The sequence below is a fragment of the Zonotrichia leucophrys genome, chromosome 4 (genome assembly GCF_028769735.1).
Source record: "Zonotrichia leucophrys gambelii isolate GWCS_2022_RI chromosome 4, RI_Zleu_2.0, whole genome shotgun sequence".
NCBI classification, from domain to species: Eukaryota; Metazoa; Chordata; class Aves; order Passeriformes; family Passerellidae; genus Zonotrichia; species Zonotrichia leucophrys.
The window spans coordinates 5,460,441-5,487,191 of NC_088173.1; the positions used below are offsets into that span (position 1 = coordinate 5,460,441).

The 26,751-nt window shown below is 40.7% G+C and overlaps 1 protein-coding gene across 2 annotated transcripts in view; it reads right to left on the bottom strand.

Moving 5' to 3' along the window:
• Nucleotides 1-26,751, bottom strand: part of BEND4 (BEN domain containing 4) — a 31,497-nt gene continuing 4,746 nt past the window's right edge. The window contains exons 2-5 of one of the 2 annotated variants that reach the window (XM_064710324.1): nt 21,897-22,463; nt 10,436-10,527; nt 6,910-7,150; nt 1-3,709 (exon numbers count right to left, since the gene is read on the bottom strand). In XM_064710324.1, the coding sequence (XP_064566394.1) occupies nt 3,492-3,709; nt 6,910-7,150; nt 10,436-10,527; nt 21,897-22,463 (1,118 nt within the window). In that variant the 3' untranslated portion in view covers nt 1-3,491. The remainder of the gene's footprint in view (nt 3,710-6,909; nt 7,151-10,435; nt 10,528-21,896; nt 22,464-26,751) is intronic. The other variant, XM_064710325.1, reaches the window with a different exon arrangement.

A 26,751-nucleotide genomic window follows, 5' to 3' on the forward strand; every position in this document is an offset into this window, starting at 1 on the left:
AGAGACTAGCTTTTATTGTGCATTTTTTATGCAACAGAACAAATGGAACTGGAGGTATGTAGTAAAACCAATATTCAAATTAGAATTAACACCTGAAATAGTAAACTGTAGGTAACAAATGTCTTTATAATTAAAAATATTGACTGTTTAAAAAATTCTCTAAGATTTTATATTCTTTAAAAGAAATGTGTGTTGCCACATAGAAAACAATTCACACATCCTATAGAAATTGTCACAAAAACCTTACTAGTCTATATTACACTATGCACTTTTCTTTTGTACAATATCTGATAAAGGTCTATCCCTAATCTGTACTTACTCTACACAGTACAATCATCATAAGAAAGTGTTCATAGAATTAACTACACCATAACAATAAAAATATCAGGATTAATGTTTTTTTTAAATCACAGTTTCTCCACAAATATTTGTCATAGAAAATATAGCGAAGGCATGTTGGCACAGATGGGCGTGCGGTGCTGCTACACAAAGTTTGAGAGAAGGCAGATACATAAATGACAGTAAGATTAAAGCCTATGGAAGGATAAGACAAGAATCTCTGTCCTCCTGGGACTTCCTGGAGTGACATGATAGATAGCAGTTTCCTTCTGTTGCTGGGAAGGGATGTGCTGGCTTACAAAGCACACTGCCTAAATATGGATATCTCCCTCTGCAAGGGCTTATGTGCTATCTATTATTTCAGGTCCCATATCTAACATATTGCAGATATTTAGATGCTTCAATGTGTGTGAATTTATAACACCTAATGAACAAATTAACTGGAATAAGTTGTTGTGCAAGGTTTGGGATTTTTGAAATGAAATGTGTGGGTTAAGTGGCCATGATGGCAATTGAAAACAGACAACTGACAAAAGTTTTTATACTCTGTTATTTTAAAACAAAACATGAACAAAAATATGAGCAGGTGTCTGTTAATGCCTGTCTGTGACCATGATTCATGTCACTGGCCAGTGCACATAAGCAATTGAGGACAAAATTTTGTTTATAAAGAAAGGTCCAAACCTGCAAAGCCATTTCTACTGCTGAAGTGGCTTTCAGGATGAAATTATACTTTTGGTTATTTTGCACAATGAGAGTAGAGGATTGTGAGTGGCTCCAGGATGCTGGCTATGCTTTTTACACTAAAAATAAAGCTAGGCTTACTAGTTATTTCAGCAAATCTTTCAGTTATTGAGAGGTCTGTCCAGTTCAGTAATTCTGTTCTGCGACTGCTATAAAGTGTTTATATCTTAAACATCATACAATTAAGCATCTGAAAGGAAACCATCACAATGTTTACAAAAATACAGCATGATACATATCGCTGTGGACAAATTTACAGTATAATGTTGACTCACACGTTCTGACATGTTTTACCAAATAGTTCTGGCATGTGTCACCACATTAAACATAGACCAGCAAGACTTACACCATCTGAGCAATGTAACATCTTCTATTATAGTTCTTTTTAAAAAAGTGTAAGTTCAACACCGAAAAGCTACTATAGGATATCTGTACTGTGACATTTCTATACACTGAATTTCTCCTCCAGAGGCCACCATGTAGTGTGACTGCTCCAAGAAAGTCACCTCCTGTCTGTAATGAAGGAATGCTGTACTAAACCCCTTGGTCCAGTGAGTGACTAAACTTCTAGTTGACTTTAAGAAAAATAAATTAATTATATTGGGGCCAGTGAGTACCTTTCAACCCCTTTTCAAAAAAAATCACCAAAATTAAAGTGAACTGAGAGGTATTGGACATTTGAGGGCCTAAAGCACCCAGGGACTGAGCAAGGTCCTCTCTATGGCAGTGCATGGTGAGCCCATGTCCCGAGATGCCCCATGGGCCAGGAGAGACCTGTCACAGCCACAGGCAGAGGGGGTGAGGGCAGCAAGGGGCTCCTGTGTGGCTGAGCTGAACTTGCAGAGACTGCCCCAGCCCTGCAGCCAGGCTGGGCTCCAGGAGCACTGCACCCCACAGAGCCCTTCCTGGCCTCTGAGGAAGGGACCAGTGCCTCCTGCCTTGCCTGGTGCAGGGGGAGAAGGTGGGGAAGGGGAGGAGAAGGCAAAGGGAGCCATCAGTAGCTATGCTTGTGGCTTGACAAGGCGCTGGGGAAAGCTGGGGGTGTATGAGAGACGCGTTCAGGAGAGCCAACGCTGATGAGGTAGCACTAATGATGGCCAAAAGTGAAGTGAGATTTCTTCCCAAAAACAGCTCCCTCTACCTGCCAGCGGGGAAATGTTGCCTCAGGAAGTGCTGGTTCAGGCTGTGGAGGATGCCAACACTGGCCTGAGTGAGCATACCAAGGTAAGGAGACGGAAACACCCTGATGTGGAAAGGAAAGGGCATTGTTTCTTTGGCATTGCATGTTTCTGGTGTGGATCAATTTAGAAGGACAATGGACTCCTAAACATTCAAAATTAAACTTTTTTTGTGGATCAGCTTTTGTTTTTAAAGCTAGTATTTGCTTCCAATGTTGTGCACCATTGCAAACTCTGCTCCAACAGCTCTTACAGCTCTCAGTCTGGATCTCATGTCTACCTACCACAGAACACTAAACCAGATTCTTCTAGCCCAACCCCTCCCTGAATGCAACATTGAGCAAAACCAGCACATTGCCTCACCTCTTTCAAGGAACGGATATAAAGCACAAATTAAAGTGAAAACAAGAAAAGGCAATTTAAAGCCTCTAAAGCTACATAATATGGCTGCAGAATAGGAACAGACAAAGGAAAATCTGTCTTCTGAAATGGCAATTTGTTTTTAGCAATCTTCTTTTAATGAAAACTGTCATGATCAACTCTAATCCTCTAGAAATCTAGATAAATATACTGTCTATCTGATATACAATGCAATTTTTATCTGTTAGAAATGCCTGTTATTGTTCTGGGTCTTTGAAGGATTCTGCTGTTGATGAGTGCTGCTGTTTTACTCGGGAAGCTTAATTTCCTGACAGAGTTGGCTAAGAAAGTCCCTGGATTTTCTGTCTTGTGTGGTACTTTAAGGTAGTATTCATAGTTATGTTCTTTTCTGTTAGCAAATGGGAAACCACTCCTTTTTTTTTCTCTTTTGAGTGTGCAGACTTGTGGAAATCTAGTCAGGGAAAGCAAATAGCACCCAGCTGTTCCGAGTCTGGGCCTGGGATTGTTATCAGTAGGCTGAAGAGATAGTAGCTGCTGTTTCTTTAGACACTTCTATAGTTTTTAAATGACCTTTCCTCTACAACTGGATGAAATGGACTGCATGTTCCCTTTGAGTGTGCTATGAAGGGTTTGCAAATAATAGGCACTGAGAAGTCCAGTAAAGCAGGTCTTGAAATGGATTTCTTTCTGTTAACTGGGATATGGTAGGATGGAGAAGCTGAAATGTATGCAGTATGTGTTCAAACATGCTTTGGACTCCTAAATGACAGCAGGGTTAAGTATGTTCAACAAACAGTCTCTCCTAAATTAAGTGGTTGCTACTGCAGGATGACGTGGCTCTCAGTGCCATCAATCTCCAGAAGCATCCTGCATGCCCCTGTTGAAGACCTCGTCCTGCGAGCCCGGGTGCTCAGTGCCCTCGTAGTAGGAGGTGCCGTTGTGCAGGAAGGTGCCCACGGCGCGGCCCTGGCGCGCGTGCCCCACGGCGTCGCTGAACACCTTGTTGATCTGCTCCTCAGAGGGCATCCACCAGTCCGGGTTGGAGGTGCAGTGCATCCTAATGAACTCTGCAGGAAAACAGGCAAGCATTGAAAGCAACTTGTCTTCGCAGCATCTGCTATTGCCCAGGTGTCAGGAGCTCATGGGAAATAAGAAAGGAGGTATTGCTGCTGTGCTTAAGCAGAGGGAAAGCCTTATGGGGGATGCCATGATAATGCCACTTGGACCTATTTTATTTCTGCATAAGTGTGCTTCTCCACATGCAGTGTATGTTGTTACACCTCAGCTACCTAGGTGACTTATGGGACCTGGATATAAACTCCTTTCTTGTAGAAATACAAAGAACTAATTCGAAGTGAAGGCTGTGATTCAGCATGTGCAGCAAGTGTAAAAGCTAACATGAGCCAGGACACATTTCATTAGAAGCCTGTTGGTATCTATACCTCAAGGTGATTGCTGTTGGATCTTCCTGACCTCCCTCTGCTGGCTCCTTCAGCACCTGCAACCTGCAGGAGCCCCCAGCCTGCTGGAAAATGTCACTGCCATTATTTCAGTTTGGTGCTCCTGTCTGTTTGGGAGATCTTTCTTTTAAGTTCTGCTATTTTTATCTCCCTGTATTTTATACCTATTTTTTCAGAGACTAATTTGGCCTTAGAAATAGCTAAATGAGATCAGAGAGCTGATTTGGGGAGCCTTGCAATAGTTTTCAATGCAGGAGAAAATGAATTGTACTGCGTGTATTTTAGCTATTTAAATAGCTACTGCTGCCACATACAGCTATTTGTATGTGATGATTACATTTTTTATAATTTATTTTTCACATTCTTTGACGTGCTATATGCTAGGCTTGCAGAAGGTGCCCTGCCAAGTCTGGAGTTGTAACTGCTAGGCATAGCTCAAATAGGTGTATTTGGACTTTGAAACATCCAAATATGATTTTAAATGTGAGGGCACCTTATTAGAGATACTGGATACAGTGTAGCTCATATAGAAATGGAGCTGCTTATTTATTCTGTAACATTAGTAATTCCCTCATGCAGCATTGTGTGTCCCAGGATATTTTTAAATTCTATTTTCTACTGTTGACAAGCCAACAGCACAATAAGTGGTGTAAGGTAACTTCATTACTGTCACCACATCTCCAGACAGGGAATGCTGTGCTTTTACATAAGTTCCCGTGCCTGCAAGGTATCTCATCTGTTGGACAATTAGGATGTGATTTTTGCATACCTCCTCCAGCAGTGTGTCTGCAGAAGTGATAGCAATCTCTGTTTAAAATTCATTTCCCTGGAAATCCACACAAGCAACAGTAATTCCTACCTAGTTATGTTCCACACTCATCTTTTTCTAAGAGAAATGGTTACCATGTAAAGTAATGCTATAATTTAAGCATGCCAGGATGTTTTAAAACTGGTTCCAGACACCAGTCAGTTGTAGGAATATATTAAAAATGTTTATATATATTTAAACTCTGAGTGCAGACAGAGAACCAATTTGCACTCTCTGCTATGGTGGAAAGGCATAATTAGCTGGATTGAGAATTAGTCAGACACTTGTTACCTTGGCTTGTAAATGAGTAGGAGCCAGTGGCCAACTCTCAGCACTGGAGAAAGTTGTCATGTCCCCACCTACACACGAAGGCCCAAGGGAGAGCTGTCTACTCTGCTTTCTTAGCTGGCCATTACACACTGCATGTTTTGGCTTCCTCTTCAAGCTTCTGCTAATTAAAGAAATTACCCTTTCTCTTCCTCCCAAGGAGTGTTCCCTATGTTCTGCATGTCCAGGGCCTCAAAAAGAGAGTGGCTACAAGCAAAATTCCATGTACAGGTGCATTTACTATTAGCCTTGGGAGGCAGGTGAGAGAAAGGGGAAGAAAAGGGTATCAACACTGTGCTTGTGCACAAATTATTAGGTGATACTTAAAGTAACTTAGTAAATGCTAAAGTGCTTGTTTCCAGCCTTCATTTTCCAGAAGAACTTCTGGGCCCCCGCTCTCTCTAGGCCTCTGCAGCACAGTGTACAATGGATTTGCCCTCCAATTTAGCTCTGATAGAGTTCTGGTAGAGTCTCATACGGCAGCTTAAAAGATTATTTTTTAGTACAAAAAGTGCTTGTTTGCCTCATTTGTCTGTATGTAAAATCTGAGTTCATTACCTGGTTACATCAATATTGTACCCTAACCTCAGGCCTTATCTACTTAGCCTTGATGGATTCTTCTACCCTAAATTGGAAGAGGCCCATGCATCTGATGTGTATAACCACTTGGGACTCCAGTTGGATGAGTGAAGATATTTTTATCACTGACTGACCACAATATAGCTTTTTACATTGCATTGATTAGTAAAACATTATTGAGATTAGTTCAACCAAAATTTCCCGTATGTGCTCAAAAAATATTACAAAGTTAACTATGAGTTAATTAAGGAAATAATAAGCATATGCATTTATACAATGCAGATTTTGAAACTAAAAACATATTTTTACTTTGGTTTTAAAAAGTCCTGTTTTGTATGTTTTACTATAAAGCTTGCTAGCAGCCTTTTCAAACAATTTTAGGAAACCAAAGTACACAACATTCTTTTCAATCTGTACTCTTTCTGTGCAATATCCTCACTGTCTAACATTGTGAAATGCTTGCAAAACTCCCCTCCCTTTTCAGGCCAAACATGGGGGAGAGTTCTTCCCTAACATTTTAAGGCAATGTTGCATCAGTATGCATAAAAATAAGGTAAATTCTGGAAAACATCCTTATGTATACTTTGTAATTAATCTGAAGATATTCTTGACCCTAGAAGACGTTTTCAAACTTATTCTGAAACTCAGCTTCTAACTCCAACGATGCACTGTGTTCTTGTGCATCATATCCTTACTAAACATTAAACTGTAACTATTCCTTTGGTTAGTTTTGCTGTGTATTGCTGTTAACAAATTACCTGAGCTTATTATAAAAGAGTGTAATCAGGAATGTCTGGTTTTGCTTCACTGCTTTTTAAAGTGTGTTAGTGTCATGTACCCTTGCATTTGGGTCCTCTCTTAAATAAGAGGCCTTGTTTTTTCCCATCAAAAACACCCCAAACACATATATTATACATACATACATACACACACACTTGTATGTATGTATGAAAAGAAAGTGGAGGGTTTCTGGGTGCTTGCCACCTGCCTGTGAAACCCCTTCTAGTTCAGCCAAAAATGCTTCTACTGAGGCAGAGCCAATGTGGTGAAATGAGATCACATATGGTGGACACTGAGCGAAAAGATGCAGTACCTCTGAGACATGTTACTTTAACTGGATCCAGAGGACGTCTTTCAGGACCTGTCTCTCCTGACTGCACTGACCTTTTCCTTTTCCCAAGGCCGCATGAGTACTTAAGCTCATCGGTTGTGAAAACAAATCTGATGAGATAGCGGAGGAGCCGTCGTCCGTCTTTCTTGGAAGAATTTACAGCCTCATCCCACTGTTTACTAGTGATGTAGACAGGGTAGTTGTTCAGCAACTGCTTACTCCCCTGAAAAAGTGAAAGATCTCTGTTGCTTATTTTACAAGGCAGACAAGTGAAAATGTTAGTTGCAATAAAAGATACGTTTTTAACTATCCACGATACTGACAGCGAAACACAACCCAAAGTGAACACTTAGTTACCCTTACAGAGAATAAGCACTTCTAAAATTACATTTCCATTTTCTAGAACTCAGGTTGGGTGAGGTACAATGTATACATTTTGAGAGGTGCAGCTATTGATAATTTCCACTTTCATAAGCAGGTTAAAAAGAGTTAAGAATCAGCAACTGGGCATACTATTTAAGTGTAATGTTTCTTCTTAATATGGTAAAATGCATAAAAAGGGTCTTTGAAGAGCCTGATCAAATGGATCACTTCATCACAGCTGATAGTTTCCTTCAGAGGCGACTCTTTTGGTCTATTTTTATAATAAATTTATTACTTCTGTAGAACACACCTGAAACTTGACAGCAATTATGTTACTGTGAAAAATGTAAAGAAAATAAGTAAAGCAACTATGAAAACTAAAAGCTTCATTATTATTAATGAATGCTGTATTAACTCAAATTATAGCTTTAAAGAAATGCCACTGTGTCAGCTGGAAAGAAATTTTGCTTTTAACCTTCATAATTTGTGTGCTTCAATATTCTAACATTAAATGAATGCTGTGGGAGTAATTATGGGGATTCCTGTAATCCACACACATTTATAAGCCCTCTTAAGTCAATTGTACCTCAATTGTATTTAATTCTTGTTGCCCATAAAATGCTACAATTCAGGATTACCCAATTAATGTAAGATGGTACTGTTAATATACTTGAAATAATTGAAGTACACAATGAAAACCCAAACCACACCCTCCTAGAGACTCATTCACTTTTACAGCTGCACTTCCTTATCAAAACACATAAATCTGATAGCCCAATTAGTGAACCCTTTGTGTAGCCCTGAGGTTTGGCAGGAGCTTGCAGTGAGCTGGAGAAACGCAGGTCAGATGCTCAGGGAGGTGCTCAGCCACAAGCCACACTTGTGGGCAAGTGCTGCAAAGTTCTCACTTCCAGGCCTTTGATATCTGAAAACTATTTTAAGGACTACCCTTGCCTCCTTTCACATATTTATTATAGCATCCTGGGAGACAGCTTGAGAGCATCTTTGAAGTTTTCCTCAGGTATTTGTTTATAATTTTTTTGGCAAGTTTGGTAAAATATGGAAGATTGAATTTAGTGAGACTGTGCTGAGATTATCATTAGATAATCTGTGTGATCTAGAGTCACACCACCTCCCAGTGGGGTTAGCATCACTGGGGGCTCACCTGTGTGATGTCTGCTACTTGCTTGCCTTGCTATAAGCTGCTGGCAAAGATAGCTGTGAACAAACACAAAATGTTGCAAAGAAAGCCAAAATGTAAGAGAAGAGATGGGCTTTGTCTGTCTGAAGAGCCACTCCTCCCCAGACACTTCAACACTTCACTCCCCTGTAGCTGTAAATTCAAGCTCTCACCCCCAAGAGAAAAACCCTTCACCTGTAGTCTAGCCCTGTTAAATCTGGGGCTTTCTCTTTGCACTTTATTTTCTCCTCACGTCACTGCAAACAGGTCAGGGTCAATTCCTGCCCCTCCATTCATGACACAGGCCGTTGCTTTAGTTTTTGCCCATACATGATCCCCTGGGATGCCTGAATGTCAGAAGAGCTCTGCCATGGAAGAACATTATAATCCATCCAGTCCAGCTCCTTGTCCTCTTCCAACACTGGGAAGGAGCTGGGGAAGGAAGAAGAGCAGAGGGGCAGCAGGGAAAGCTCTTTGGAGGCAATATATTCCTATGCTGAAGTAGTTGTGACAACTTTGCCACAGAGCTGGCAGGAGTACTCCCTTGGCTTGTTCCACTGCATCCGTACAAAGGACCATGTGATCCTCGCACTGGTACTTAATTGCTTTTCAGCAGCTAGTTCACATCCCTTTTATATAAAGTAAGTTATTTTCCTACCTTTGATTTCTGAAACCTATTTTTTCCTATAAAAAACCCCTTTAGTGAAGCAATGACGGTTTTTACTGACACCACTGCAGAGTACAAGCTGCAGGTGACTGTAGGTGCTGCCCTGCTGTCAAGCCCTGCCAGACCTGGCTTGGGCAATGCAAGCCCACAATGGCACAGGGTTGGGCTCCAGGCTTGCTCATGTGCATTAGGGACAGATGCTCATGGGTGGCTTTGCTAAGCAGCAAGCTATCCTAGAAGCTATTCTGTGTTTATATATATACAGCACTGATGAAAATAGGGTGCAGCAAGGCCCAAATCTAGATTTCATGAGAGCTCACACTGCTATTAAGTGAGGAGAGGGTAATAAATTTTGTGTAACTCCTCAGCCTCAATTTTATAACACTTCTCTCTTGTTCCCCCTGAAATGGAGGATATTTTTCCTCATTCTTCTCCAAGGCATGATATAGTGTTATGCTACTCTGTTAAACAATTACAGGATTCCTGCTACAGATACACTTTCATTGCTTCCTCAGAGAGTAAAGCACTTCTGGGCAAAACATTCTCATTAAATATATGATGTGGTTTGGTGTGTCCAGCAGTCATTAAACTAAAACAAACATAAAAACTCCCAGAAATGAAATAACCAGACTCTGAAGGAAGAACCAAAAATACAAATGTATCTCTGCTTGTATTTGTACATGATAAAATTTACGAATAAAAGATTAATATCTGTGTGTTTAATTGAATAAAAAATTCTGTCACACTGTGACAAGCTATTCCTTGTGAGATATTACAAAACAGCCTCAGTTTTTACAGTACTTGAAAATTTTAGTTAAGCAAAAGAGCATTAAAAAAAGGAAAATGAATCCTTGGATGATAACAGCTAGTGATAAATATAAATACGTATATATTAATTTGCACAGGATAGAACTGAATGGAGGAGCAAAGTCATACACACCCTGAACTGCAGCATGCCACGTGCAGCCACGCTCAGTCACGTAGCTACAGCTGTCACCAGGGAGCCCCAGCCCAAATTCTACCCACAAATATGGTGTTTCTGAAGAAAGAGGAGAGAAAAGCCACCCAAAGCAGGGCAAGCACACCTGGTGCTGATGCAGGGAGTTAGGTGCTGCTCAGGAAAGTAATTCTAGATGATACTAATGATGTGTTTCCTCCATTTAGGGTATTACTGTACCTAAAAATTACAGGTTTTAACCTGTTTTTCTACTAAACGCCTACTGATTTATTTGCCTGCATGTTTGTAATGAATTATCCAGCACAAAGAGATGCAGCTTAGTGTTTTCACTGTACACTACCTCGGTTGGGTGGTCTGTTGGCTGGGGTACCATGAGCTGGTTGTGATGCTGAAGTACAGTCTTCAAATAATCTAAAACCGTCTGGCAGGGCACTGCATGAAACAAATTGCAATTACTGTACATTAGGTATAAAGCACAAAATAGAACAACAACATTAAATCAAACAATGTTCCTTAGTATCTCTGTTCTATGTCTGTGAGATTTATTTCAAATAGAAAATACTTCTCATTTTGATTTGTGAAGATATTTCATGTAATAAATGCACAAGTATTGTATTGCCTATACTGAGATCTCTGCAATTACTTTTATTTTTCTGCCCACTAATTTTCAAAGGTTTTTTTCCCAAGTTTGAAATTATAATTACTCCAAATACAAATTAGGTCAGCAGTAATGATAGTAAGAAAAAATATATCTGTAAATACTGTAAAAATCCCAAACCGTACAAAGGAGGAAACATTTACTGGACCTAAATAATGCACTGATTAACATGTAAATATGATTAAATATTTTTGAAACTACAGTCTGATTAAATATACTAAAGAGATTCAATGACTTGTATATTCCAATTTGTACTCCCTCCCTCCTCCCAGATTTATTATAAAACTAGGTGTTAGGCAAATTGCTTTATTTCTCTTTGCCCTCATCCTCCCCCCTTTCCATTCCCATCACTCTTATCCATTTCAGTAGTGGTACCAACATCCTATTCCCTTCTGTTGAGGTGATAGGTTAATTAGGGATGATTCAATTATGGGTCTCTCTTAAGCAGATGCTGCCACATCCCTGATTAACTCTGGAGTATTTTTGAAATACAGCTCTTTTCTCCTGAGCCTGAAACACCATAGGAGAATTAAACAGATATTAATCCAACATTACAACTGACTTGTGCAAGACTAAATAAGCATAGTTTTTAAGGTACCTTATGACTTTCACATTTTGAATGGGTCGTTTTTGTAAAGTACTCAGATTTAATCACAACTTAAGCTCAAAACCCAGAAGAAATATTTACATTCCTTTTTAAAAAATTACTATTTCTTGGCATTTTATTATTTCTTTTCTGAAAAAATGTGGTGTTTTGGGCTTTATCTTAAGCTGGCAGTCTGGAAGCAAGCACTGAAATATCTGAGAATGTCTGAAGGTAGGATTTATGGGTATTTTGCCCTCTTTCCTTGGCATTTACACCACACAGCTTACTATGCCCCTGTCTAGGCAGACAGGATGCAAAACAAAACTACTCTGTGCAAAACAGACCCTTTACTGTAGGATAAGAGGAGTTACATCCAGCCCTCTGCACACAGAAGTCATGCAAAGTGCCTGATATGATGAATAAATTTCTATGTTATTGCACCCCACGTTGACTTCTCTGTAAAGACAACCCATCAGTGTATTTACTCCTGCTTGTGTTTTTTCACACAGTAAGTAATCTCACTGCAGGCTACCCAAGGATGTGTTTACCTGTGTTCTTCCAAGGGTTTTGGGCTCAATTGAGAAGACAACAGGAAATTACTTAACCTGTTGTGTCCCCAGCAGATGAAGTGCAGCTCTACTTGAACTCTGTGCTGCTGATAAAATGCCTTCTCATTACCACTGAGAAACATGAGAGTACTAAAACCTGGCCAAAGCTTATAAAAACTTCTATCCTCATAAAAGCAGCAATGTTTTGAGCAGAACATTGTTTGACTTTTTTTAACCCCATTGTAGTGACTGGAGGATGCTGATCACTTCTGACTTTAAAGCCATGATACAGCACAGTTTGCTGTTGGTACAAATAACCTCAACCTTTCAAACACCAGGTGCTACTTGCAAATCCAGACTTCTTGGGCTGCAATATTAACTGAAGCCTAGAAGAAACCACAAAAGGGCAGCACAAGGTGGAGAGTCAAAGCTTTGGTTTTGCTGCTGTGTCGCTCTTATGGCTCTGCAGATATTCTCTTTGCTTAGAACTGTTTCCTCCAAACCCTTCAGGAAATTTAACTTTGTAAGAGCCTGGGGGTCCCAGCTGGGAAGATGAATAATCATTTAAGTCTATTAGTTTATTTATTCTGTTTATTTTTGATGGGGTCTCCACAGGGTTAACAAGACCACAGCCCCATGGGCTGATACTCTGCATGCTTATGCAGGTATCACTATCAGGACATCACCAACAGGGATTTGCTCTTACTGTAAGCAGTGGGAGAGATACCACCATTGAGATAACACTTGTTATGATTTAGCAGAAAGCCTGTGGGGAGGCAGTAATTTTCCTGCCCTTTAGGGAAGAAGTTTCCACAGCCTTTACCTTCTGGAAGTGCCAGTGTCTCAGAATGGACACTGGAGATGGCAAAGCCGCCTGGCTTGCAGAGAATGAAAGGGCAAGGTCTTTGCAGGAGCTAAAGGGCAAGGAGGAATGGGGCCCACAGGGAACCCGGTGTGCCAGGGAAGGCTGGTCTGGCTAAGATGTTAACCAGGACACACGCAGGAGGGGCAGGTGTTTGCTGCCATTGATCCAAGTTTAAGATGTTGTTATTCTAGGTATCTGTATGTTGTAACAAGGGCTTATTCAGCACAGCTTGTCACAGCTTTCTCTGCAAAGAACCCTAATTTCTAATGAACAGTTGGACAGTGACTGTGGTGGTCACACCCTGTGCCAATGACAAAATCCAGGCTATGGTCTCTCAGCCCGAGCTGCCACACAGGACAGTGACTCCCTGGACTAAATCCTCCTTGCAACAGACAGCATCAGTGGGTAAAACACCACGGAACTCAAGCAGTCATCCCCCAGTGATGCAGTTTCTACCCACAGGAACATAAACCTTATTTCAAGTCTGCATTTTGTTTTCCTTCAAACTGGAGTTTACAGAATTTTTTGGAAAAATGGAAAATGCCTGTTACTTGTTACATACTTAATGGAGGTAAAGTAATTTCTCCATTTTTTCTTTGCTAAGCCCAACACTGACCTTCCAGAGGTGCTGGGCTCCCACTAAAAGCAGAGTCCCTCCACCTCCTTACATCTCCTGTCTGTACAGCTGATGGCTGTGGGTTTTTTGGCCAAGCTGTGCATCAACACCCAAGCAGAAAGTCACTGTGACTTCCCAAAGCCTTTCTCAGGGCACTGAAGGCATTCAGTGCCTTTCCCAGTGCATTTCCCAGGAGCTGAAGCCAAGCAGAGCCATGTTCTCTGTGCCCCAGCACACAGAGATCAGCCAGGTCTGTCACCTCACATCCTCCTCACAGCTGCCTCTGCACCTCTTGCAAGCTGTAAGCAATGACTGTGTGCTCATGGATTAAAGTATTAAAAACATGGGCTGTGAACAGTTTCACATAAAATATCCCTCCAGAAATTCAACTGCATCATGGCAGTTTTCCCGAATTTCCCGAATACAAATATATTTGTATTTTTAAATCGTGTTTTGTAATTTAATGTTATGTAACACCCTGAATATCTGCAATACTCATCAACGAAACTTTTCATCTCATCAAAACCATAATTTGGCAAGATGTAGCCTGGTACTAATGCCATTATTCTGGTTTAGCACTCTATTAATTGAAGCTGGCATCAGCTGTGCAATTAGTTTGTCTGGCTCAGTATCAGGCCAACGAAATCACCATCATCCAGGATATGTCCTTTAAAAAAAATCAGATACTATTTCCATCTTTCAGTCTTCTGAAGCATCCAAAATATTACAAAGCATAAAGAAAAACGATGGTCAGAATTGTGTTTTTCATGTTGGGTTTAGCTCCTGAAGTGAGCTGTCCAAACCTCCTGGCTTTGCAAACATCGCCCTTGGGTAGCAGCTGCCTTGAGCCTTTGGTAGTGAGCTGATGCGCACTTAGGGAGGAAAAGCTGTGGTGTGCAAGCAGCTACTGCTCTCCAGAGTCCCAGCACTGGGAGCAGCTGGGACAGGCACTGAGGCTGCTGATGAATGTGTGGTAACACCCAGAGTTACACTGGAAAGGGAAAATATTTCTACCTGCTTACCATCACTATTATATTGGTGTGACTGCATCATGCTGTCCTCCACAAGTACCAGAACAGAAATAGACAATGAACAGTTCCATATTATTGATAAAATCTATTTCTGTCTGATAATGGTCCGACACTGTTCTTAGGATAACATATTTTTCCTTTATTTTGCCAGGGAAAAGGAGCCTTCTCTAGACAATGCTCCACATTTCATTTTAATCATTAGTTTACCACTGATACAACTGCTTTTTACACATCACCATTAACTTCCCCTTGAATCCATTTGTTATGTTTCTAATTCTTCCTTTACTTTCCCTCTAAACCGGTTGGTTTTGTAATCAGCATTATACTTCTCCTCTTAGATAATCTTTTGGGGCCTTCAGTGACATGTTTTTAATGTTTCCCAATTATCACTCATTCCATTTTTTTTTCTTTTTAAACCTCTGCCTCTGATAATTGTTTCCAAATTTTTATGAAGGGCCACGAGCATCCCTATTATTGGTTTGAGCTGGGTTTTTGCTCATTATAAATTGTTACTGGGACACAATCACTTACATGACTTACGCTGATATCTGTCACAATGAGAACTCTCATTTATTCACCCAAAATTCCACTGCAGCCTTCAGTGTAAAACATTCCAGGGCTGTTTGCATTGCCAAAGCACAGCACTGTGAAGAGACGCTTGGGCTTGCACATCTCCAAGGTAAATAAAGTGTCTCTCCAACCTCTCCTGCAGCATCAGACAGTCCCAGTGAGATGGGAGGGCTCACCCAGTTTGGCTGTGTGTGACTCTGCAGTCCCTCAGCCCCATAAACAGACAGTAAGAAATCTGGTTATTCTGCAATCAATAAGATTTTGTGCTCTGTAGCTGACACTGGCTGGTATTCCTCTTGGTGCTCTGCAGAAGATGAATCCCTTAGCACTCGAGACCACTTAGCTCTGCCTCACCAGAGGGGAGGAAAATTGGGAAGGGTGTACATGTACTGCAGCCTGCTCAGGCCAGCAGCTGTTAGCTCAGCCTGGCTCAGCTCTGCTCTGTGTCCTCCTTCACCTGACCTTGAGCAGCGCTTCCTTCCCAGTTCATTGCAGGGCATTTCTAAATTGATGCTCGACTGTCAAAAAGATGTAACAAATGATAGGGAACGTGCTGACGAACCACAGGGCTGTGTGAATTTCTTATAGCATTAATGGAGATGCCTTTGCTGCCTGAGATTTGAACAAGTGTGCATGGCTTGGATTATTTTAGCTCATACGGTCATTTATTTCAATAGTCAGCTGAAAGCCAGCAAAAGCTGCATGGATGGTCCAAGAAGATGAGTTTGTTTGGAGTGTGATGGGCTGGAAAAACAGCAAGGGGCAAGGAAAGATAGGGGAGGAACTGATCTCAGTGCTCAAGAGCCTGCAAATTTGGATATTTGTGACTGGATGGTAAAATAAAACCAGCATTCATTTGTAGCGAAAGCATAAAGCAGAAATCAAAAGAATTGACACAATCTGTAGGAGGGTGTTAAAGATTTCCTAAACTGACCTACATGCCAGCTGAAAACAGGGAAGGGAGAAAAATTCAAGGAAATATCCCATTACTTAAAAAATCCCTCTCAGCTGTGTTTTCCAGGCAAATAATTTAATTTCTATAAATCTGCATCTGAAAAGCCATTGTACTTTTAATTTTCTTTTGCAATAGATTTCTTCCAGAAAAAAGAATGTTCCCCTCCCATATGCCCCTGGGATATACACCTCTGCATAAACAACAGATTAAAAGAGATAAAACGAGGCAGCTGTGCATCTCATTTAAGTGATGCTGCCACATGCTCCTGTGGCTTTTATAGAGTCTGTGCTCTCTCACTTTCCATCACTCATTAGAAGGAGCCTCTTCTTATGGTTCCATTCAGCAGTGAAGTCTTCCCTTTGGAGGGGACATCCTCTGCAAACCCCTCTACGACACATTTCTACTGCTGGTAACTAACAGGGAAACCAGGAAGTCCCCTGTGAGAAGGGACAGCAGTTTGTGGCACTAAAAACCAAATGTTTACCTGCAAAGGCCAAACCAAAGCTGAGACCTGGGAGTTCATCCTTGACAGGCTGAACTGCAGCTCCCCAAAAAAATTCTCACCAGCTCTGGTATCCCAAGCTGGCTGAGAAACCCGATCTCCCAAATTCTTGTGGGTTTGTATCCAGAAACACAGAGAAAAAAGAGAAAGCAAGCCCTGGTCTGCTGCAATTACATGTTTCAGTAAGTTTTTGTACTCAGGTTGCTTTAGCAAAGTAAGCTGTCCCCCCCAGCAGCAAGCAAAGCTGTGCTACAAATTCAAAGGGGTTCTTGTGCCCAACACTGGGTGACCGTGCTCGAGGCTCTCTCTTCTCACTGTAACTTCACACTTTGAAGCTGAAGAGCAGAACGAGGCCACAGATCAGACCAAAACATCCAGAACATCAAGGGAAACCAAAGAAGTGGTTAAATGTGAACATCAAGAAAAAGGACAAAAAAAAGGACATGAAAAAGTGTTCATCATAACCCTTGATGGCTGCTTTATCTACACTGTGGTTGTGGTAGGCTCTTTGGAAACATGAGGCTCTGAAAGTATAAAGGAGACTGGATTTGTAGGGAAAAGTAATATCTTTTATTGTATCATCCAATAGTCAGGAAGAGGAGTCAAGCCTTGAGCATACAAAACCTCCTGGAAAACTTGTCTGACTTTTCAATTACACTGATATTAAATTTACCTGCAAATCCCACTTTGCTTTGGCTACTTCCATCCACCATGAATGCAGCCTCTATAGGTGACCAGGACTCAACATTTGAGGGGGTTTTCCTTCCCCATCCCTCTGCTATTTGCTGGAGTATTTTTTGCTGCTGGGCTAACAAAGTTCGAATAATCATTGAATTTGTCACACACTGCTTCATATACTTACTAAATCACAACTTTTTACTACTTTCAGATTGCTTTATCCAAAACCGTGCAGCAAAACTGGGAGCACCAGGAGACAAACCCTAACTCATGATTATAGACCTTTGCTTTAATCACCTGGAAATATTTTTTCCCTTTCAGATAAAAAGTGTGAAAAAATCATGCTGATTATAATGAAGAGCTGTTTAATATCCTCATGGTTAAAATCCATGTCTTGTATGCAGCTCCACAAATATGTCTTTAGATTTACTATTGGGAAAGTTTCACAGCCACAGTCATTTCTATACAGAGGAAAGAAACTAGGAGACACTTTTCTTCTCATGTACATGGATTACTTTGTTTGGTTCTTAATGATCTCAAAACCTTAAAGAATCAATGATGATGTTGCCAATCTAGGTAATTCCTTCCAGGAATTATCTAAACTTCAATTATTTTTCAGAGGAAGACATGATAACACACCGAATGAAAATTCGGCTTCTCTTCCGTTCAGTTGAATTGAAAACTGAAAATTCTTGGTTAATATTTTGCCCTAAAAAAATAACTATTGGGAAAACTGGACAAGCTGAAAGAAGTTGCACTGCTTTAAACCCCAAGCACTAAAATATAAATTATTCTTCATTTATTCTACAGCTGGAACAATTAAGTTTTAACACAAAATTAAGTATTGTTTCAGTCAAATCAAATGGGGTTTCTTTGAGAAAAAAAATCTACCCATCCAGCAACCAAAATATATGGGGTATTCTATCCATGTAATCGTTTCTCTCCTGTGGTGATATGCCAAAGAGTGATGCTGGGCTACAGGCAGAAAGATCCTACAGAACTGAAGGGCTCTACAGCAACAGGGCAGAGTCCTGAAAACTGAAAAATCTTATTTTCTGTGTCCAAAAGCTACAGGAGGATATGTCTTCTGTAATATTTGTTAAAAAAAAAGAAAAAAGTGTGATTGCCTTTACATCTGCAGAGAAAACACTCTTTTTTGTGGTAGTCTCTTTGTGAGCCTTGCTTTGCAAAGCTCGAGGCAGAGATGTATAGCGGCAACTATTTTTAGATCGCAAACTCTCATGGATTTTAAAAGGGCTTTTGCATATGGAAAGTAAAAAAAAGAAATGCAAAGTATTTCAGGAGAAGGATAGAATGATTCATATTATACAGCAGAAGGGAGGGGTTGGTGCTTTTATATCCTGCTGGCAGAGTTGCTGGTGGAGCCTCAGTGCCCGTGGGGAGGGCACGGCGCGCGCCGCCATCGCCCCACAGGGTCCCCTGCCAGCCCAGCCAGCGGCTCTGCACCCGCTCCCCAAGCCTGGGAACAGAAACCACCCTGTAAAAACGTCCTGCCCTTTCAGTGGCTCCATGGGGACAGCATGGCAGCCTTCACACCCACCTGGCTGCCCCCTTGGCTGCCTCCCCACCACGCTCAGTGCCTCCCCTGGCCCCGCGGACGGCCTGAACGAGGGGGATGAACACGCAGGGAAGGAAGTTTGGGCTCTGAGGTTACTTTGATGTGATAAATGGTGGCACACAACACTGACACTCTGCAGAGGGCTTTCTGTCTCCCTCCCGAGGCATCTTCATGGGTCAAAAAAAAAGGCACAGAAAGTAAGCTCCTGCTTACATATAGACCTGGGCAACACAGAAAAAATTCTGCCAGCTTTTTTGGGAGTAGGAGCTCACAGGAGCAAAATGAACACGAGAGACAAAAATAATTAGACATTGCCTTTAGCTGATTTTTGATTAACTTTGCTCAGTGGTGGCCGTGTGACTGCCTGAGGATTTCTGTTCTACCATGCAGCAAAATCTGAGGGACTTCTGTGGCTCTTAACACTTCTGCAAACACATGGGTCACTTCAGATCTATCTGAATATGTCACCAGAAAGCAGCAGATGTATCTGATGATGATTTTATGCTGGCAGATGAAGTCCTACTTCCTTGCACATCTTTTATGTTTGTCTGCTTCCTTTGATACTCTGTAAACAAGGAGTTTCATGACTCCTGGGGGGTGTAAAATGACTATGATTATGCATGTTTATCACTTTTAAAGGGAGATAAAGAGTAAGTGTGATGACCCAGCTAAATACTTGCTGTTTAACCTAGCATTAATCCTGGCAAAATACAGGCAATCACAATGGGATTCAAATGATAAAGAACTAAAGAATATGAATACAATTAATTCCAGTCAAAATGGTCTTATGGAAAGTAGAACTTGCCAGACTAACCTGATTGTCATTCTTTGATAAGTATATAGATTTGCCTGAAAAAGCTGGGCTGAACAATGTAAGATACCCAGCCCTTGAAGGGCATGTCATGCCTACCATGAGTTAGCTGACTGCAAAAGTAGCAACACAACACCAGCAGACCAAACCAAATATGTATCAGGAACCTGCTATTGACATCTCAAATATCTGTCACTGCAGGAATCATCATTAATAGGCAAGTTTCTAGAAAGGCCCAACAAGAACTAACAACACCTTCAAAACTATTCAACATTCCTAACCAGTATCACAAAGTTAATTTAAAAACAATTTGAAAAATTCTGGATGATACAGAAACTGAGAAATCAGCAAACAGTGGGCAAGTGGGACAATCTGGAACACTTAGTACATGAACACAGACAAATACAAAGCGTGTACTTTTAGGAAGAAATGTGCACAGAATGAGAAGCTCAGCTGCACAACCCACCAGGGAAACCACAGGTACAAGTGAAGAGTCTATTCACCTTTGATCAGGCTCATGGGAACATATTGCAGGCATTTCCAGTGCCCAGATTTTAAAGAAATTAGCAGAAGGGGAGGAAAAAAACTGCAAAGAAGGATTCAGGTAATTTGAGGAGTTTTAAACAGTACTGTTTGCTTTGTTTATTTAAAATGGAAATTAAGTCAGCTTTCAGTCTGTAAGTACCTTCAATCAGAAGAAGTACCAAGACCTATAGAGTACTTCATTTAGTGGAGCAAAGCATAAAAGTCAATGGCTAAAAGCTGATTTCAGGTAGTCAGGCAGGGAACAAGGCACATAGTTTCACCAGTGTCATTAAGCATTGGAACGAAATGTCAGCTAAGGGATACAGCCACTGCCACCAGAAACTGGAGGCTGTATGAGATACTACTTGAGTCAAATACAAGTTATGCATTAGTGAAAGTTAAAAAAAAATAAATCACTGTGTTCAGTACAGGTGACTGAATGAAAGCTGTCAGTGAGGTTACGGACCCTACAGGATCACTTCTGGTCTTACACCTGAAGGTAGGACCCCCCAGGAGTCGAAGTCCACACAATTCTCTTTGTCACACAGTTCCAGATGATGTACTAACCCCTGCTGAAACCACTGAGAGTGCATGAGTCATGGTAACTCTATGTTTTTGGGAGAGGTGAGGGAGTTACTCTAAATTTTGGGTTTTCTTTGCACTGAACAATGCTGCTTATGGGATTTGCCAGCATCCCTATGGACCAATGCACAAAAGAAAAACATGATATGATACAAATAATGCACAGTTCATCACTGATAGCTGGGGAGAAGAATGATGAAGACTACTGCTTGCATTTTGCTCAGATTTTGCAACTGCCTCTACATGTTGGGGCAGTAATTGGTTACTGCCTTCTTCCTTTCTGCATAGTTAGCATCTTTGAAGTTATTTTCTCTCTTGCAGCTCATGTTGTACTAGACATGCTTTTCTGCCATTCTGAGATCAGCTCAATTAACTCTTTACGGATCTACTCTAAGACCTTGAGTTCAGGTAAAAAAGGTGCAGTTCCCTAGTGTTTATATGTGTCAAAAGCATGATGTATGCTTCTTTCTTTGCTAAATTCCAATTTGCCTTTAGTATTACTATTTGAGGTGTATTTTTGCCTGTGCTGAAAGTTTAAAAATACAGGTCCAAGATACTTTGTTCTTATCCCATTCCACTCTTCAAGTATCTTGGCTCACCTGAAAAGTGAGAGGTCCTAGGTGTAAAGAGCAAGAGAAGCTTTTCACAGAAGGGGTTTCTATTTGAATTCTTTCTCTCTCCCAGTGGCTTCTAGGTATTGCTGAACTGGAAAAGTTGTTAGGTTTTTGTAGGTTTTTTTTTTTTCAGATTTATTTGAAGACGAATGGGAGGAGATGTAGTAATGCTTCTCACTAAGCTAGCAGCAATTTAAGAGAAACTGTTCAAAGTAAAAGCCAAAATTATTTCAGGTAAAACCATGGATATAACTTTGAATAGTTTCCTTAAGTAACCAAAAGGAAGGAGCTTCAAAAGGAGTTAGGTTTATAAGCTGTAATGGCAATTAAAAAAAAAAAAAAGAAAAAAAACAACAAAAAAAACAAAAAAACCCCCAAGAGTTATGAAAGCATATGTTTGAAATTACTATGACAAACCACCAAATTTATATTTGGAATATGGGATTACAAGTACATCCCACCTGAACATACCTTACTAGTGTAGGACTCAATATTCATAGAGATGAATATCAGCAGGTAATTTTCCAGTGGGCACAGCTATAGGAATTTTGGCTGGAGACAAATTCCAGTGTTTGATTCTTATGATTTCAACCTTTAAAAAATACTAGAACTTGAAATAAACCATCACCCACATTATTTTTATCACTCAACGGCAACATTTCATGGCAGGAGATTATTTACCTGGAATGCTCTCCAACTTTCTACGAAGCTCTTCATTTTCTTGTTGCAATGAAATTACCTCCTGCTCTAGCTCTTGACACCGAGGGCAGTAACCTTCTTCCTCTTCCTCCTCTTCCTCCTCTGGAAGTGTAGAAGATGATGGATGACCATGAGATTCCGATGTTGCTGGAGATGTCCATCCACCTAAAGTGTGTACTGGAGAGGCTGAAAGTGGATCCACATCTGCCAAATGGCTAAAATCATTTATTGATGAGGTGTTCTGAGAAGGGAAGCTCCCAGAAAGCAAATAGTTCTGAAGGGAATCAGTAAAAACTCTCAGAAAGGCTGAGGTTTGTTGTTTCTTTTGCATATACTGCATCTCTATGTCTAAAATGTCTGACGTCTGACTATGGACCATTTTCCCGAGCTGACAGTGCTCTTGTCTTTCACTATAATTTGGGTTTTCCTGCTTTATACAAGAAATCATGGACTGAGAGTGATTGTTGTCCAGCAGTTTTCCACCACAATTTAAGAGACTTAGAACCCGGCTGCATTGTTGAGCAAAGGCATCCAGAATCATTCGACTCTCTGCAACAAAAGAAAAGATGAATCACAGAAACCTAATGCAAGAGGTTATGCCAGGCAGTAGCAGCTAGATGAATGTACACAACTGTTTACAGTAGCATGCATTTTATTTCTGAACATATTAAAATTATGCCTTCTGCTTTAATACTTCTGCAACACTGTGATTTAAAACAATCCTGACTCTGTTTCTATTTTGAGAGTGCCCTTGTGACCTTGCTGTTAATCAGAAATGCATTGTGATGATAGACACTGCCTACTGACATCTTCTTTCAGAGGGATTAAGTCAGGAAAATGGGGAAGAAAATACAAATTACATCCAATTTGCTACAAGTTCAAGTAAGTACTGCCCAGAAAGCCTATTTCAAGCTGTTGGAGGGCATTAACTCTACATACTTGTAGGACTTTGCACCATACCTTTGTCCTATGCCCAGTTGCTCTCCAACAAGGCTTCCAAGCTTTGTTATTTCTCCTTTTTGTCTTTGATGCACTTGTTTGACATTGGGCACGGAACACTCCACACAACTGACCCTAAATTCAATGGACTTTGCTTCTGTTCCTTTTGCTCTTGGTTCCAGATATGTCCAGGAACTACCCAGAGTGATAAGCACAAACCCCTCTCCTTAAATCAAGCAAAGGCATGGCTGCAGGTTTGCAGGCAGGCCAGTATGGCACAGTGGAGAGTGGAGTTCTTCAAGATGCTCAGCACACAGTCAGGAAACTCTGCATAGGATTGTTTCTGCAGCAGTTTCTGGAGACAGCAGCTCAGCTCTGGCATTAGGACAGGGATGCCGTGCTGCACCTAGTCAGCTTTCCTCTCATGACAGGAGGCGTCATGTCTCAGGGAGCAATAGCAGCTACAAGCTAAACCTACAGAGCAGGATGGCTCATTTCTGCAATGTCTACATGTATAGCTCAAGCTGCTATAATACTTCCTGGAACCAGACAGGAAATGACCAGGATATTTATGATACCACCTGTTAGGCTCCCCAGCAAAAACAGTACCTTTTAAATTTTTTTACCTTATTCAAAGCTAATTTCCTCTAGGTATCTAAACAGATGTAACTAACATTTTGCAAAAGAAAAAAAAAGACTGGTAGGTTAAAGCAGTGCCAATTTTGGAGAGCACTTCTCAGGCAGGCTTGACTTTTAGAAAGTGACAAACGCATTTACTGTTGAAAAGGCAACCTGCTACAGATACATGAGACTGAGCACCCTAGACCTTCATTTACCATAACTTCATCAGTAGCGTCATCACAGTCATGACACATAAAAACCAGAAATGTTCAGAATTCAGCCATTTACGGGGTGGCACTTTTTGTCACCGTCATATTTTCTGAAAAATCCCTTCACCAGGATTTCTTCTCCTGGGAAGCTGAGAAGCCTCAGAGAAAAATGAAAACAATAATTATCTGATTCACTTTTCCTGTGTTTTGCTGCTTTGGAATGTGGTTTGGACATTGTTTACCAACCGGTCATTGTTCCATTGGTTTCATGTGAATTGTTTTGACTTAATGACCAATCACTGTCAAGCTGTGTCAGACTCTGAGGACAGAGTCACGAGTTTTTCATTATTCTTCTTTTAGCCTTTTGTCTGTATCCTTTCTCTATTCTTTAGTATAGTTTTGGTATAGTATTCTTTAATATAATATAATAAAATAATAAATTAGCCTTCTAAGAACATGGAGTCAGAGTCATCATTTTCTCCCTACGACGGGGGACCCTGAAAATACCACAGCACTTTTCACAGCACTTCTGCAAGATCTACCACTATCTGGTGGAAAATCTACTTTACACTGAGGTCACTACAGCTGACCTGAAGAATATTTGAAACAACACTAATTTGCATTTGTACCATGCTCCAGACCTCTGAAAGAGGGCAGAGCTGAAGCAGCATACAAATACTTTCAGCCTCAAATGCAGCCAGAGGAGCCGTCCCTGGCACAAAACCCAAGGATGTGATCTCCTGAGGACTGAAAAAACAGGAACCTGAGGGTCCTGGGCAGAGCAAGCCCAAGCCCAGTGCTGGGCCATGAGGCTGCCTGGGGCCATGCAGGGATTGCCCAGGGGAAGGACTGGAGTGGCCCTAAGACCACTGCAAGCATCCTCAGCATCAGCCTCCTGTGTTTATGAGCCACATCACACTCCTGGAGACGGGCTCAGACTAATGAAGGCAGGTTTCTACAACACCTCTCAGACCCAAAGCTTTATGCAATACCCTCTGTCCACACTAAACTGCAAAGGGCAGAAATGCACAGTGCAAGCGGGTGCCAATGAGGTGCCAGGTCCATCACCCACTGCCTCTCCTTCTCCTCTCCTACACTAACCTAAGGCCAGCTGTCTTTAACCCTTACAACCAATGCCACTGCAAAACAACACAGGAGATGTAACATGAATTAGAAGAACAGAATCCTGGTGACATGGCAGCTTTAAACCAAAAGGAAATCAGGAAATTCAAGCATCACTAAAAACCCCAAGATGTGCTTTCTTTGTTTTACTTCTTTCCACATTTCCCCTTTAAAATTATTACAGGATGATATTGACTGTAACTTTGCAATCCTACTACAGAATGGTTTTTTCATTCATTTTAATCCTATAATCTGATTCCAGACCTGAAGTCATCTATACGGCTTGTATTTTAATCATTATTGTCTCTGTTCACAAAACAGTTACGTATTCTTTGCATATCCTTGTTGCATGGGGACAAGATATGAACGAAACAACTGAAAAGGGATTAGACTCATGTAAGAGATGTTACTCCAATATTATGGTTTATTCTAAAAACAGCAAAAGGTAACCTGACATTCAAATTACTAGTTTTGAAGAATACCAAAATACACATTAACATCTGTAAAGATTAAATTCATTATTAGTTTTGTTTTAAAATTTAATGCATTAGGCATATTCACTGTGATAATGGTTTAAAATGTAACTGAAATTTTATACAGAAATGACATTATTGATCTAATCTTCAGTATCAGATCTATTACAAAGACACAATAACAGCAATTACTGATGTTTTTCTTAACTTCAACCCATACCCAAAGACATAAAAATGAGCCATGACAAAGCAGGGCTCATCTGAAAGGCTAACCCAGAGATCACAAATGCTTTTTTTTTCCTGGGTACTGCTGGACAGCAATAGTGAGGGACGCCCTCAGCACATATTCTGGAAATCTCTGTCTCTATGCTGAAGTAGGTTCTACTTTGAAGAGACTTTTACACCAGTAATAGTGCACACACCCACAGTCTGAACAACCCTAAATGAGAATGATAACTGCAGTTATTTCTTATGATGGAGAAAAAAAAATGTTGTCCATTAGCATATATTGTAGAAATTGGGATTTCAGCTTTTACAGACTGCCTATAATTAGAAATGCAAGCACTGTGCAATGTCTAATCACTTAAGAAATGACAAAAAGTTGTTTTTATGTGATTACTACTGAATAAACACCAATCTATGATTTTTAATTGATTTAACATAATGTATGTATTTTCTATGAAAGTAGGATTCCAGTGAAATCGCTGCACTGGACTCAAACAGTGTAAGCAGTTTATTAAAGTCTTATTGTGATATTCCTTTTCCTTATTACCTTGCTCACCAACCATGTAATTCTAATGTCTCAGACCCCAGAGTCTTTAGCCTTACAGAGCTTCTATTGACTTTAACTAGACATTTGCCTGGAGGTGGACTTGCTGCCTAAGACCCATGAAGTGCTAAGAGAACAGGATTAAACTGCTAAAAGCACAAGTATTCCTGACTGGATTGTTTGGGACTGCAAGCAACCAGAAGATACTATCATATGGGAAATCAGGTACCAACTCCAGACACAGCATCCATCTTTACATCATTTTCTCACTGACTCTGGGACTAGGGGAGGTTCTCAGCTACTCAACTGCCAGACTGAAAACAGGGTTTAATATGTCTGAAACTCACTCTGATAACTTACATTAACTAATGCATCAAAAAAGATGTCTGGAAAATCTGGCAGGTATAACTTCAGCTTTTCCCACACCTAAGGATTTTTTCAATACTTAGATCAGACAGCTTTATTAATAAGGATTTTGTTGGGTCTCAGTGGCTCTGGATTGAGGTTGTGGCTTTTCCAAACTTTCCTTTGTATTCTCGGGCAGCTGGTTTAAAAAGTCATCTTTATAATATTGAGTGGGTCTGAATACCATACATTCTCCCCTGCAGGGAATGTATTCATTGGTATTTAATTTTCAGCAAGATTGTGACGTTCAGGTTCCTTAGCAATTCCAATTGTCTCACTCTTCACCTTGCAGTGACTCA